Raw genomic sequence first — 15,554 nt, forward strand, 5'->3', positions numbered from 1 at the left:
CAATGTCTCATGCATGTGTCCAAATATTTGATGGGAATAGGATAAAAAGTAAGAAACATGTTTAATTATTGTAGCATATTTATAACTATAGCAATTAGTATCCAATTATGGACTAATTAAACTTAAAAGATTCGTCTTGTAAAATACATGTAAACTGTGTAATTAATTAGTGCTCTGTGCATTTAACTATTTTTAATCTATTGAAAGCCCTAGTTTGGTTTTGGATAATTGAAACCTATGTGTACTAACCTTTGTCATGAGTAAAATATAAAGATAGGTTGGTACACACCAAGTGATGGAGCTAGATGATGGTCATGGTGATGGAGGTGACTAAAAGTTAATATCCAAGTGCTCCAACTTGGAAAAGAAAAAAGAGAAAAACAAAATGGGCTCAAGGCAAAGGTATTTTTAATAGGGCCATTTTGTTTTGCCGCTCAAGACACCTAGTGGGTGTGAGTGGATTTAGGATAGATAACCGTACTATAAAGAGGGGAAATCTTTAATTGCAATGGTTATCTAGTGCCACTAAGTATGTTTTTCATTTGCATTTACCTAGCGCTTAGTGACGTGGTGAGCTGCATGAGAAAGCCTATAAAAATATTTGTGAAAAGCTAATTTAAATGTCCAATTTATTTTGGAATATTTTGGTAAAATTAGCTACTTGAAAAGGTGCTGAAAATTCACAGAAGGTGAACTGCTGAAGAACTACGAGCTGCTGTTAAAAGCAGTGCACAGTTTTAACAGCAAGCAAGTGAAGGCTTTTTGCAAGAAACTAGAAGCAGTTGTGACCAGTTGGAACTAGTTAAAATCAGTGCACAGCTCAACAGCAAGGAAGTGAAGGAAATTGTAAGAAGCTGGAAGCAGTCACAACCAGTCGCAACCAGTTAAATCCAGTGTGCAGCCCAACAGCAGGCAGGTGAAAGAGAGCTAAAAGTAGTTGCAACTAGTTGGAATCAGTTGAAAGAATTTACAGCTGCTGCTTGCTGTCTGTATCGTCCGTAAGAATGAATGGCAGTCAGGGACCATGCTTGCATGCGTTGCTTGGTGTGGAGCTTTTGTCATAATAAATGAGAGAGAGAAAGAGAAAGATGATTTGCATGCATGCATGCAAATGTGAACACACCTTGATAAAAAGAGACAGTCATTGACCTTTGCTCTTCATAGAGTGGTCCACTCAAGTACAAGGAGGTACTTAATTATTTTGAGGTGTTGTTTGTCCATTCAGTGTGGAGAGTGCAGGCGTGCATGCGGACTGCTGGTTGCAGCTCTTTGTCACACGCTCATTTATTTGCTGGGACCCGTTGCTGAGAGAGTGCAGAGGGTCACTCAGTGCATGTGCTGCCCGTTGAGGCAAACGGCACTGTTGTTTTGCCCGTTGGAGAGCTGGCTGGCCAAGAAAATATAGACCGAGCGCTCCCCTTTCTGGCTCTCTCTCAATCTCGCGAATACAGAACGCTTCACTTCTTTCTTTCCAGAAAACAGAGAACTCGAGCTCCCCTCTCTCATCTCTCCCAAGTGCTAATCCTACGGGAGATTTTTGAGAGGCCTGTATGTTTGATCCAGTGAGCTCGTGAGCATCTGCTCCCTCTCCTCTCCCTCTCATAGCTTGGTGCTCATCTGAGAAAGGATTGAGGGAAACCCTAGGTGCATTTGAAACTGCATATTTTTGTGGCACTAGGTGATTGTTGTTATTGTGGATTTCTTATTACTCTTGGTGATTGCTGTCACCTAGACGGTTGTGGATTTATTGATTGATGAGGGGATTTGGTGATTGTGTCTGCCCCCAATCAAGGTGATATTTGTGAGGGTTCTTGGGCTTATTCCTCGGCGGAGTGTTATTGAGCTACCTCACTTGTGGGTAGGTTCTTGTGGCGCCCATTTGTTGGGCTAGGTTTGTGAAACACCTATTAGCCGCCGAACCACCAAGTGTTGGTCGACACAACGGGGACTAGCGTGCCTGCAAGCACGTGAACCTCGGGAGAAAAATATTGGTGTCAATATTGTGATTGATATTCTCCCGGTGAATATATTGATATACATTGTGATTGGTTCATCCTCTACACATCGGTATAATTATCTCTCATCTCTTTACCTTCTTGCAAATTAGTTGTAACTAGTATTTTCTAGTTTTAGCTAGTTGTAACTAGTTGTAAAGAGTAGTGACATAGTCTTTGCTTGTGCCTAGAGATCATAACAATTAGAATTATTGGATAGGTGGCTTGCAACTCTTGTAGAGGTAGAGCAAAATTGTTCTATGTCTTTTGTTATATTAATCCTTTGCTCTAGTGCCTTGTAGATTTTTTAAATAAGCTATTCACTCCCTCTCTAGCCATATTAGGACCTTTCATCTATATTTAGTGTTCTGTGCATGTGTCTAAACATTCGATGGGATAAGATAAAAAGTTTTTGGATGGGAACGGCCCTGTTTAGTTCCCCACCTAAAAAAATTTCACCCAGAATCTTTGGACACATGCATGAAACATTAAATGTAGATAAAAAATAAACTAATTACACAGTTTGGTTGAAAATCGCGAGACGAATCTTTTAAGTCTAGTTAGTCCATGATTAGCCTTAAGTGCTATAGTAACCCACATGTGCTAATGACAGATTAATTATGCTTAATAGTGTCTTGTAGTTTCCAAACGAGCTATGCAATTTATTTTTTATTATTTTATAAAAAACTCTCCCGACATTCTTTCGACACATCCGATGTGACACCCAAAAATTTTTCATCACCAATCGGCCTAAGGCCTTAGTTACAAATGCGCTATAGTACAATTTTTATAGTTACAAATGATTGGACACTAATTACTATGTAGTTATAAATGTGCTACATTATCTAAAAATATTTGATAGGATGGAGTGAAAATTTTTATCTATAATGCTCCATGCAAATCCTAAATCTTGGAGCTGTTTGGTTTCCAAAAGTTTTACAACTTTTTTCATAATTCTATGTTACATCGAATCTTGTGGCACATGTATAAAGCATTAAATATGGATAAAAAATAATTGATTGTACAGTATGCTTGTACTTTGCTAAACGAATCTTTTGAGCTTAGTTAGTCCATAATTGAACAATAATTGTCAAATACAAACGAAATAACTACAATAGCCATTTTGTAAAATTTTCTGCAACTAAAAAGGGCCCTTATGTATCCAGCAGCCCTGCAAAAGAGTTAAAAGCTACAGTAGATTCCTCGGTGCTTTCCACTTCTAGGGAAGAACCTTCCCTTTCATGATTGAAGAACCTTACCTTACACAAGGGTTTCTGCAATGCCCACTCCACCATACTGATTTTTTTTTATTCTGCATATACAGCCACCGTAGAGGCAAAGCATTGCTCCACAGCATTATGAACATGGATCAGTTCCATCAACTCTCATGGCTGATTGCTTGCTGTTCCAAAAGGAGCAAGCTAAGCATGAGGTCTTGTTTAGTTCCACCCAAAATGAAAAAAAAACTTTTCAAGATTCTCTGTCACATCATAGAAAAAATAACTAGTTGCACAGTTTGTTTATAATTTGTGAGGCAAATTTTTTGAGCCTAGTTAGTCTATGCTTGGATAATAATTGCCAAATACAAAAAAAGCCTGATACAACTCCCAGCATGCCACATTGCCATTCAGCAGTAACTTTGCCAATTGTTGACACGAATGAGATCACATCAGATGTTATTAACGCAATGTTGAGAAGCAAGCAACGAATTTAACTAACATCATGGTACAGCAAGGGGCTATCTAATGCTAATGCTAGTACTTTTACTAAGATGACCAATTTCCACTACTCCCATAACAAGTCATTATCTCCTCTTTGGATCAAATACAAAAGTTAAATCGGAGCAATGCAATAATAATTCTATGACGATACCTATATAAATTATGGCGAATCGCCGATACAGTTACTGGCTCTCTTCTTCATAATCATCCTCCTCGTCATCAGACTGCTCACCCTCACTTGCAGCCGCTGCCACCGCGTGATTGTTGTTGTCATGGTACTGCTGGTAATGTGGGCGCGGAGCATGACGGTGCCTGTCACCATGGCTGATCCGGTAACGGCTATGGTGATTACTGCTGCCACCGGCGTCGGTAACCACTGACATCCTCCTAGACGAGCCACCGGCAGGGACGGCGGCCGTGGCAGGAGACGCGTGGTTCTTCGCCTGCGTGAGCTCCATCTGCGTGTTGAGGAAGAACTGCACGCGCTGCGACTCCAGCTCCTGCGTGAAGTCCATGCGCCGACGCTCCATCTCGGCGGCCTGCTCCAGCTTGGCAGCCTCCACGCGCTCGTACGCCTCGCCGAAGCGCCGTATCGCCTGCGCCAGCTCCCGAAGCCCCTGCGCGCGGTCATCGCCGCTGCTGCCACCGTCGTCGGCGCGCCCTTCGTCCGTCCTCTTCCTCTTCCCGTTCACTGCCGGAAGGGCCGGCACCGGCGGGAAGCCGTCGGAGGACTCGGAGGACACCGACGGCTCCGGCGAAGGCGCCCTCCGCTTGGCCGCGGAGCCTGCCGCGGGCATCAGCGGCGTGCGGCTGCGCTGCGGGAAGCCCACCCGCAGCGCCCCAGGCATCTGGCTGCGGCTGTTGGAGTTGTGCCCTCCGCCGCCGCCGTTGCCGCCGGAGCCGGGCTTGTTGCCGTAGGTGGGCGCGAGGAGGAAATCGAGGCGGTCGAAGAACTGCCAGCCGGAGACTGGCTTGGCCCTCTCGACCTTGTACTTCTTCTTGAGCGTGTCGATGCGGTTCTTGCACTGGACATCGGACTTGGGCGCCTTGGAGTAGCCGTCACGGGAGGAGACGGCGTCGGCGACCTCCTGCCACTGCGGGTGGCGGAGGCTGCCGCGGCCGAGCGCGACGAAGCGCTCGCCCCAGGCGTCGATGAGCGCGGAGGTGGCGCCGTCGCTCCAGGCGTCCTCCCTCCCGCCGCCCCCGCCCCCGCCTCCGCTCCCGCCGCCGCCGCCGCCGCCGGTGGCGCTGGCGTACAGGGACGCCGCGGTCCTATGGATCGGGAGCGCGACCGCCATGGCGGAGCCCGGCGGCGCAGCGGCGACGGTGACGGGGCCGTCCACGGGGAGCGCGGAGGAGGAGGGCGGCGACGGGGAGAGGGAGTGCGACACGTCGTCGTCGTCGTCCATCGCGCGGTCGCGGCGGATCGGAGCGAATTGGGCGAGGGGAGGGGAAGGGGATCGGATCCGATTTGGTTTGGGTAGGGTTGGTTTCGGTGGTGCGGCGGTGCCGGCGGCGTGGGGTTGTCGTGCTTTGAGGGGGATCCGGCTGGGACTCGGCACGGCAGGGGCAGCGCGGGGCGCGTTGGCTTGGGCCAGGCCGGGAGGATGGGCCGGCGCAGGTCAGGTGGTGGAGTGCGGGGGGGCAAACGGCCGGCGGCGGGGGTGGTTTGGGCTGGTTGGAACCCGACCCCGACGCGTCGGCCGGCAGGAAGACCGCTTGTCCACCACGTTCCGTCCATGGTACGGTACCGGGCGGTACGACGAAATTGGGATAGGAGACCGTGTGGCTTCGCCCGCGAAATATCAATTCCAGCACTGCATATATACCTCATCAACCAGAGAGAGAAGAGAGGCCAATAGAAAGAAGAGTGACGCTTTAATCTTTTAAGGCCTTGTTTACTTCCGAAAAAATTTTGTGTAGCATTTTCGTATTTATTTGACAAATATTATTTAATCATAGACTAATTAGGTTTAAAAGATTCATCTCATGAAACTGTACAATTAATTTTTGTTTTTGTCTTTTTTTTTGATACGCCATACAATACCACAAGATTCGATGTGACAAGAAATCTTGAAAAGTTTTTGGTTTTTTGTGAGAAGTAAACAAGGCATAAATACCAACAACATTTTTCATGATAAACCTACTCCCTCCATCAAATAAGTGTTCGTTAGCATGAGCTAATAAATTCAATAAACACGGTGCAAAATCCAATCATTTACTAAGGCCTTGTTTACTTCTTCCTAAAAACTCATTTTACAAGATTCTCCGTCACATCAAATCTTTAGACGCATACATAAAGTATAAAATATAGACAAAAAAACTAATTACACAGTTTGGTCAGAATTTACGAGACGAATCTTTTAAGCCCAGTCACTACAAACAAACGAAAGTACTACAGTGACGCGAAATTTTTTCCTAAGGAAACTAAACATGGCCTAAAGCGAATTGTACGCATTAAATTTGTGATGAAATAAAAAAAAGGTCTCGTTCACAACCCATACAAACTCATCTTGGGTCTTGTTTACTTCACCCTGAAAACCAAAAAGTTTTCAAGATTCCCCGTCACATCGAATCTTGTGGCACATGCATGAAACATTAAATATAGACGAAAACAAGTTTAGCTGTAAATTACGACACGAATATTTTGATCCTAGTTAGTCCATGATTGGATAACATTTGTCACAAACAAATAAAAGTGCTACAGTACCGAAAACTTTTCATTTTTCGAAACTAAACAAGACCTTGGCATGCGCATTGAGCCCTTGGCAAGTCGAGCGTTCTCAAGCGCTTTCTTGCCACTGACAAATGCAGTAGCCTAAGCAGTCGTCAAGCTTGCGGTCCTTCTTCCCGTTGAAACACATAAGGCCCAATTTAAGCCTTGGTTAGATACACCCAAAACCCTAAAACTTTACAAGATTTTCCATCACATCGAATTTTACGGCACATGCATGGAACATTAAATATAGATAAAAAAGATAACTAATTGCACAGTTTATCTGTAATCACGAAACGAATCTTTTAAGCCTAGTTACTCTATAATTGGATAATGTTTGTAAAAAAACGAAAGTGCTACAGTGTCAAAATCCAAAAAGTTTTTGATCTAAACAAGGCCTTAGTAGAGCTCCATGATTCTCTATGGAAGCTAATTCTCTAAGAGAAGTGTTTCTATTTGATTCAGTGTTCGCCTAAACGGCCTAAACGGCCGATTAAACGATCATTAAACGGTAAACGGTGGCAAACTGTTTTGTTTAGGGGGTAAAGGGGAAATTAAACGATTGACCGTTTAAACGGTCAAAAAACAGGGAAAACGGTCTAAACGGCCTACACGGAACGGTTGTAAACGGTATTAAACGTGATAAACGGCTGTTTAAACGGGCGTTTAGGCAAACACTAGGTAAATCTAGTTGAATTTTATATCAACAATTTGTATACTTAAATTTATTATATTAATAAATATCTAAAATTGATTTGTTACATGCATAAATATGTATATTTAATTCTTCTAACATCCAAAACATATATACATAATAAAATAAATGGTTTTTAGTTGCATAAATATGTATAAATGATAGAATGATTGATTTTACATTAAAAAATATGTACATTTTTGTAATATTGTGTAAAACCGTTTAGACCGTTTTAATCCGTTTAAACACCGTCTAAACAGTTTAAACGCTAAACGAAGGGTGACCGACTGTTTACCGTTTAGCGTTTAGGATAACATTGATTTGATTAGCATAAACTATCAAAATTACAATGGATAATCACTATATATAATTAGGAGAAGTTACTTTTTTTTAGCTCCTAGCCTTTTAGTTCATATTAGAGAACCACTTCTCTCAAAAAAGTTTGGCAGAGCTTCTACTAAATTTAGCAGAGAATCAGCTCTAGAAGCTACCAAAGAAGGCCAAAGAATCATACTTCTCATTTACTATGTACTTTGTACTTCATATTTACTTTTTACTCATTACCATGCACTTCATCGCCATATAGACTTTAGGAAACCCAATTAGTTTTCTTTTGAACTAGCATTTATTCGAAATTATACATAGTATATACAAAAAATTAAGGGTGCCGCCGTGGCGTTCCACTTACACGAAGGGTTACGTGCATTTTCAACCTTCATGTGCACGACAGTCTGATTTTCAAACCTAAATTATGATATTGGGTACTGAACAACCTCTAGGTGTCAAAACCAAATAGATTTGGTCCTTTGGCTACTTTTAAAGTTGATTTTCTATTTTTCACAATAATAAAAAACCTGTTTGAACATCTAAAAATTCATAACTCACGTACTTGAAATAAAAAAATAAAACTAAGGCCTTGTTTAGTTCAACCCAAAAACCAAAAAGATTTCAAGATTTTCCGTCACATCGAATCTTGCGGCACATATTTTGAGCATTAAATATAGACGAAAACAAAAACTAATTGCACAGTTTGTCTGTAAACCGCGAGATGAATCTTTTGAGCCTAGTTAGTCCATGATTGGACAAGATTACCAAATAAAACGAAAGTGCTACAGTACTCAAAACCAAAAAGTTTTCGGAACTAAACAAGGCCTAATACATTTTTTCCTAAAATGTTATCTAATTGTTGGTAATCTATTTATAGTTATTTAGAACTTATGTATTTCCTATTGGTTTATTGCTTATGGTCTAGTTTATATTAGAAACAAGAACAAGTAAGTTTTAGATGGCTATAAATGATTAAATGAGTTTTTAGGAAAAAATGGTATTGGTTTCACATTTTTTGCTTTAAAATAAATAAGTTATGAAATTTATAGATTAAAAATTTTAATATTTATGAAAATAGAAAATCACTTTTAAAAACTAGCTAGAGGACTAAATTTATCCTATTTCAATAATTTAAAAGATGTCCAGTATCCAATTTCATAACTTTTTTTTATCAGTACCCAATTTCATAACTTCTTGTGCGAATTGAAGGTTGAAAACGAGTTGCTCGAAATACAAGATGCACGCAAGCCAAAAGGAATAGACCTCCTGGGCCCACTGGTCAGCGGCTCGTCTCTTATCAAGTACCAAACCCTTTCGATCTGCTTCTTCCCTGTCCGTGCATCAAGCACCGAACTCTGCTCCTCCCTGCTTCCGTCACGCGAGAGCACTCCACTCCCACGCGAACCCTAGCAGTGGTTTTCCCTGGGGGGGGCCGCTAAGCAGCTTGGTCCCAAGCTGTAGAAGCAACTCCGATCCCAGCCGCGGCGCATCAGCTCCGGTTTCTGGAGCCGGATTGGGGGATCTGCGCGATGTCTTGGTCCGCGCCCGACGACATCCTCCTCTCCACCTCCCTCGCCGGCTTCTTGGACAGTGAGTTTTTGCGATCCCCTATCTGCGATGTTTCTGAGCTTGTCTAGTTACCTAGATGCTGCCGATGCACCTAGATTTGATTTTTAGGGGGGTCGTAGATCCGATTGGCCTAGATTCCTGCTTGCGGAGGCCGTGATTGCAAGTCATTGTGAAAATTTCGTACTGACGATTGTCTCCTGTGAGTGGTTCGGATCAAAAGCAGGCACATTAGTAGGTGATTCTCTGCAAATCCCTGTAGCCGTTGTTAGTAGGTGAAGAGGCTCTTATGGGTTATGCAGTCATCCATATCGATACAGCTCATTTAGGTTCGGTGAGAGATAGTATTTGTCCTGTAACCTGCTCCAATTTTGTCTTGAACTTTATCAAAGCTTCTGTAGGTTTATCCATTTATGCTGATAGTCTACAGATCTTTTGTGTGTATGGTTTGTGCCAATGTCTGAATGCTACCATGTCTCTGTACTGAATTAGAATGCCTTATGTTTGTTCATAGAAATCTTACCTGGAGTTGGTTGTGCCTCGTTCATATGAAGGCTGAGTTCTGGTGTGTTCACACCAACATGCTGTTTGGTTGCAGCACTGTAATGCAAATGTAAACAAATTAAAGCTGCCGATGTTACCGCCACACATACAATTTGAATTGATTTGTTTCCATTTATGTTAATGAGAAACGAACCAAATAGCACGTAAGCATTGTAAAAGGTTGTTAGGTCTCATGATTTGGTTCCACAATGTTTTTGGCAATTATTCATGCAAACTTAATTCTATCTACAAAATTATGGCTTATCGGACCATGTCATGTGCTATCATTCGAACAATTGTATTGCATTTGGGACATTTGGTTGGTTGGACTTGGATAGACTTGATTATGAAATGTTTGAGTTCTGTGTAGTAGTTCTGTGTTGGACCAGCCTAATTGTAAGACAACTTTGGTGTGTTCTTCAATCTCCAAACACCATTTTCTTTGGTTCACTGATAGTAAATTTCTGTTTTTCTTCCAATTTTCCCTTCAGTGGATTATGTGCACCTTTGAGTAAAATTTAAACTTAGCTATGATAGCTGTTAGTTGTTTGAAGATGTTATTTGGTACTTCCATTGTCTGCCATTAGAAAAGACATCACCTTCTGTCCGTCTGAGCTCCCTCTGAATTGGTTGATGAATTTTATAACTAAATAGGAACTTAAATTAAATTGTCTGGCCTATGAGGCTACGTCAGTAGAACCTTGCAGCGATTTTGCAAGCTGATGACACTATGATTCATTAATATGGCTATTGGTTTTGTAGTGTATATGAGACAATGAGAAGCCTGCCCACCTGAGTTCCTTTGAATCTGTTGAATTCTTAACACCTCAATACATGTTGAGTTGAAAGTGTTTCCTTGTGATGGTGGAAAACCAGAGTGTTTTTTTAATAAGCGGTGGCATTATGATTGTTTAGCAGTTTAGCACTTTTGTAAGTGCACATGAGATAATGAGAAGTGAGGGTAACTGATGCAAGCATTTGGGTAGCTGCAGTGCCAGTGCAAGGCATTAGTGACACAATAGCATAACTCGCTTCCAGAGTATATTGTTAGTTGTCTACTTGTCTATTGGTTTCTTGGCATATTTGTAAATCAATCTTTTAATCCAGTCTTTGTAAATCTGAGTGGGTGCTAAATACTATTTGCAAATGATGTTGCATCTTCAATCAATTTTGTTCCTAAGGCATGCCAAGTGTAAGATTACCGTGGCATATCCTTTGTTCATTTAATATTTCATTCGTAATTGGTGTATATAGGTAGGTTACTTAGAAGAGTATGCTAAAATTTCTTCTGTCTACTTTCATTACCTTGGAAGTATTATTAGTGATTGCATGGATGATGCTCTTTTGATAAAATAGTTTAAACGAAACTATTGTACTACCATGGTCATGTACTCATGTTAATGAACATTTCTTTTATATATTTAATAAAAAATGAGAACAATAGTACTTAAGTATTCCTTGTGCATGGCCTTCTTCATCTCAAATTTTTTTAAACCAATGGCACTAATTTATTTCGTATCTGATCTCAGAGAAACTTATTGTCCTGCTAAGAGATGGACGGAAACTTCTTGGCACCCTCTGCTCATTTGATCAGTTTGGTATGCACTGCCACTTTCCTTAGTGTTGTTTCCAATCATATTTTCTGCTACTAATATTCTCGTATACTTTGCAGCAAATGTTGTTCTTCAGGGTGCTTGTGAACGAGTGATTGTAGGGGAACAATATTGTGATGTTCCTCTTGGTCTGTATGTTATCCGAGGAGAGAATGTTGTTTTAATCGGAGAATTGGTAATAACATGTTGCATTAAAAGTGAGCATGGTCAAACTTATGTCTCCACGTTGATGTTATAGATCTGGTATATTGCATTGAGCAGGATCGCGAAAAGGATGAACTCCCTGCTCACATGACATGTGTTTCAGAAGCAGAAATAAGAAAGGTATTCACGTACCCTCAATCTGTTTTGAAGCCTTTTATGGTGTTTAACTAAATCTTTTCTGCATTTCACACATGCGTGTTGATATCCTATCCTAGTGATACAGATTATTCATGAACAGCCCTGTGTTTTCCCAAAGACAATTTAAACTGTGGCACTAAAAAGTTTGTTGTCTTGCTATTTTACGGGGTGTTTTACTGATAAGTTGCTATGGCCATAGTTTGAGCCTTAGGGCCTGTTTAGTTTCCCATTTGAGCCAAAAAAAAAATTGGGTTTTGGCCCACCATTCTGCAGAATGGAACTAAACACCATCCGAAAATTTTTGGCAAAATGGTTGCCATTTTCCATTCTGGATTTTGGCCTCAAGAGGCAAAAAAAAAAAGCCCAAAAGAGCCTGGGAGCTCATGCCAGCCTTCATTACCCCTGAAAAATTCTGCATTTTGGATGGAACTAAACATAACCCTGAAAATTTTGGCATTTTTGCATTTCATCATTCCAAAGTAGTTGGCATTTTACAATTTGCATTCCATGGGGAACTAAACAGGGCCTTAAAGAAATACAGAAACTTCGTATTAGATGAAAATACAGAGAATATGTAGATTGTTGTAACTTTTGCAACCCATCATATAACGTGGAAAACTGTGGACGCAACCATTGTCATTTTTGTGTCCTAACTCCTAAGTAACTTCTTTGCAGTCTGGTACATATGTGCGAGCAGTCTAGACAAATAGTTTACATGAACAATAAAGATGAGAATATTTATTTCTCTAAAATCTTAGTTGTGATATTTATTGTGGAAACTATTGCATCTTTTGATTTACTTTTACATTCAAACAAAAATGGAACTTGTATGTAACGTTGGACCATGTTTTTTCTTCCAAGATCTAAGCATTATTAATTAATAAAAAAACAAATTCTATGGAAGTAAAATATGGACTGTTAATGTTTGGTCTGCTTATTGCCTTGTATATATATATATATATATATATATATATATATATATATATATACTTGGAATGTAGGCTTGCCTGTATTAGATTGTAGCACTCTGTATTGGTGCTACTTTATTTTAAAAAGGGGTTAGACGATTAGGACTCTTTCATAGGGAGGCAAGCAATTCCATTAGTGCAATTTGGATGAAACCAATTACTTAATCTGACAAAAAGAAAGGAATACTCATACAAACCTGGAAGTCTGGAACTGACATGGGAGCAAAAGTGCAAAACAAAGGTTTTACCCTATTCCAGACAGTCAGACCTGCTGCATTTGTGCAGTCTCACCTTTGGCCTGCCGTAGCATTCTCAAACATGTTCCTTCCATCTGGTCTATCTGAATCTTCTAATGCTTAAGAATAAACTGCGGAGAAGGAACATGTCATGTACGGGCGCGCATACTCCAGGCGCCGCAGGTCGCGTGATGTGCGACGCGCGGCCGAGCGCGCCGTCCGGCTGGGGCAGCAGGAGATCGAGTAGGATTTAGTTTTGGGTCTTTCCTTTCTGAGTCCTAGAGTTTAGGAGTTTCGGTTGGGGTATCAAAGAATTATCAATCTAATCTTCCTCTTTTCCTAAAGCCGGCGACTGGGGGTATAACCCGTCGACGTGATCGCGATCTGGGGGGATAACCCGATCGGCAACCACGGACAGGGGCTACGAACTTCGTAGCCGCGGTCCTCCTACCCTCGGTCCCGACGACCTTGACAGAACAGATACTAATAATCTGTATAAACACGAAGTTATTGCGGTTAGCAACATGACAGCGTGCAGTTCCTAGAAGAAACAGTTTGCCTTTTTTGTACCCCAAAATTCTGCTCCTAGGATGAACAATTCAAAAGGACTTCAGGATCCTGGCTTTTCATACACTAGACAAATCTGCAATCCACCATTGAAATATGTTTGCATGGCTTACCTTTACGCTTAGACAAAGGAACCTGACTCCTCCATGTTGTCAATACACTAGCTAATGGTATTTTTTTTGTTTTTTGTTCCATCCAGGCTGAAAAGGCAGAGCGAGAAGCAAGGGATCTGAAAGGCACGATGAGGAAACGGATGGAGTTCCTAGACTTCGATTAAGATCGTTTCCGTGGTAGGTTGCTGCTCCCATTTTGTGGCCGCGGAGTTTTTAGTGGCGGCCTGTGCCATACCTGATGACTGCGCCGTATCCCACAGTCGCATGCTTCTCGTTTGTCCAGAAACGCTTTGGATTGATGGAGGGTTCAGCGAACAAATTCCTTTTAACTAGCAGTGCTGTTTTCTACTACTTTTGTGGCCACAGAATCCTTTGATAGCCTCCTGATGCAGCTTTGTGAACTGTGTTGATTGATTGCCTGAGGAGATGATGCCCTGCGCTCTCCTTGTCGTTCGAAACAGTGCCTTTTGCACAATCGGGATTTATTTATATAACTGACATTACTGTATACCTGATTGGATTGGATCCTGGAGGCCGGAGCTAGCTAATCAATCAAGCTGCCAATCAGCGCAGCAGCGGCGCAACATGCGTGCTGTGCTGACCTGGTCTAGCCTTGCAACAATAATACTGTATCTTTTTTGAATGAACAACAATAATACTGTATCCCCAGTGACATGCAATGCAAGTGAAGCAAAACGAGCCCAGCTAGCCTGTGGTGCGGGCTGCTGTCCGAGCGTCACTTTCCCCGTCCCTGCTGCCCATGTCCATCCTCCTGCCCTCCTGGGCGTAATGTGATACAGTTGAAATCTTGCATCGGCCGAGCCATCCATACCAGCATCTGCAGTTTGGCCGGTTGTACCGGTGAGGAACAGCGCAGGGGTGAAGGGTTTCTTGGCTCAAAAGCCATGATTGAAAGTACTCTTTGCCGATTTGTTGCGAGAAAAACACTGCCAAATAGATTCGGTAAATAAGCTGAAGCGAATAGGGTTGCAATGCTGCTAACGAAGCAAATGAGCTGATAATGGCTGCTGGTACCTAACAGATATTAATTCATGGCCCACGTTCCGTTGATACCGACACCAATCACACACACACACACATTAGCTTCCTCCTGACCTCCTACCCCAAGCAAAGCGTAGGCACGGGCAGTGAGGACGGAGATCCGTCCAACTTCCGTGACGCCAACAGGACACTGGAACGAGCCAGACACGGGAGCTGGAACCCTCCGTTCTCCCAATCAGGCATCAGTGGTGTCAGCCGGCAGATCTCAGTTGGAGGAGAGGGAGAGGAGAGGAGCTAGTAGTACAAATCGGGAGATCTCAATTGACCGGTCGATGAATGAAGCACACTTGCGCACGCACGGTAGGTTGGGCGCCTCCGTTGATTAATTGCCATGTTCGGTACTGCCCGGGCGTGGCAGCGCACATGGCGGTGCGAGCTCCTCATGAGGCCGGGGCCGCCGGCAGCAGGAGGCAGGACGCCTGCGATCCTTATCCGCCGGCCATTGAAGACGGCAGCGTGCATGTGGGATTGTGGGTGTGGTCTCCATCGATCCATCCATCCAGGCAGCGGCTCCCAACCGTCGGCGTCGAGTCACCGGCAGCGAGCGGTAGGCGTAGGCCCCCCCGTGCCGCACCGCACGTCCTCGGCGGCCGAACTCGTCTACCGTGCGGGCACCGGACACCATGCATGGTCACGGACGGGATCCGCCGGAAATCCGGCGTTAAATGACGGCGGGGGTTGGCGGGGTTCACCCTTCACGTGAGCAACCAACTCTGGTGGGAAAAGCTCCATCGGGCGTTACAGGGGCGAAGCCAGCTTAAAATTTACAGTGGTGCACAGTATTCAGAGCCACGTAGAAATATACTAATTTCAACTAATTTATATGGTAAAAATAAATTAATAGTAGTAAATATATTTTTTTTACCTGGTGCCGGTGCACCACCCAAACATAGTGTGGCGTCGCCCCTGCAGGCGTATCTACTGCACGCGACGCGATCGGCAGGTCGTGCTGTACTGCTGGCAGTGTTTTAAATAGCGAGCTAAGCCTCTTAGCGGCAGCCTCTCTAAAAGGCTAAGAAAAGCTATAGCGCGTTAATAGCGGGCTAAGCCATTTAGCGGCAGAGCAAAAAATATGTCAAACATCATATAATT

General features: G+C 42.9%; 2 protein-coding genes across 2 annotated transcripts; one reads left to right on the forward strand and one right to left on the reverse strand.

The window, feature by feature from the left end:
- LOC8075868 (trihelix transcription factor ASIL2) lies at positions 3,591-5,516 on the reverse strand. The gene has a single exon (XM_002447868.2). It carries the CDS (start codon positions 5,122-5,124, stop codon positions 3,898-3,900), a length of 1,227 nt encoding a protein of 408 aa, XP_002447913.1. The 5' UTR covers positions 5,125-5,516; the 3' UTR covers positions 3,591-3,897.
- On the forward strand, positions 8,763-13,908 carry LOC8080362 (sm-like protein LSM1B). Its single transcript, XM_002446503.2, has 5 exons — positions 8,763-9,042; positions 11,091-11,159; positions 11,234-11,349; positions 11,436-11,498; positions 13,487-13,908. The coding sequence occupies exons 1-5, from the start codon at positions 8,982-8,984 to the stop codon at positions 13,562-13,564; spliced, it is 387 nt and encodes a 128-aa protein (XP_002446548.1). The 5' UTR covers positions 8,763-8,981; the 3' UTR covers positions 13,565-13,908.

Source organism: Sorghum bicolor, chromosome 6 (genome assembly GCF_000003195.3).
Source record: "Sorghum bicolor cultivar BTx623 chromosome 6, Sorghum_bicolor_NCBIv3, whole genome shotgun sequence".
Lineage (NCBI taxonomy): Eukaryota > Viridiplantae > Streptophyta > Magnoliopsida > Poales > Poaceae > Sorghum > Sorghum bicolor.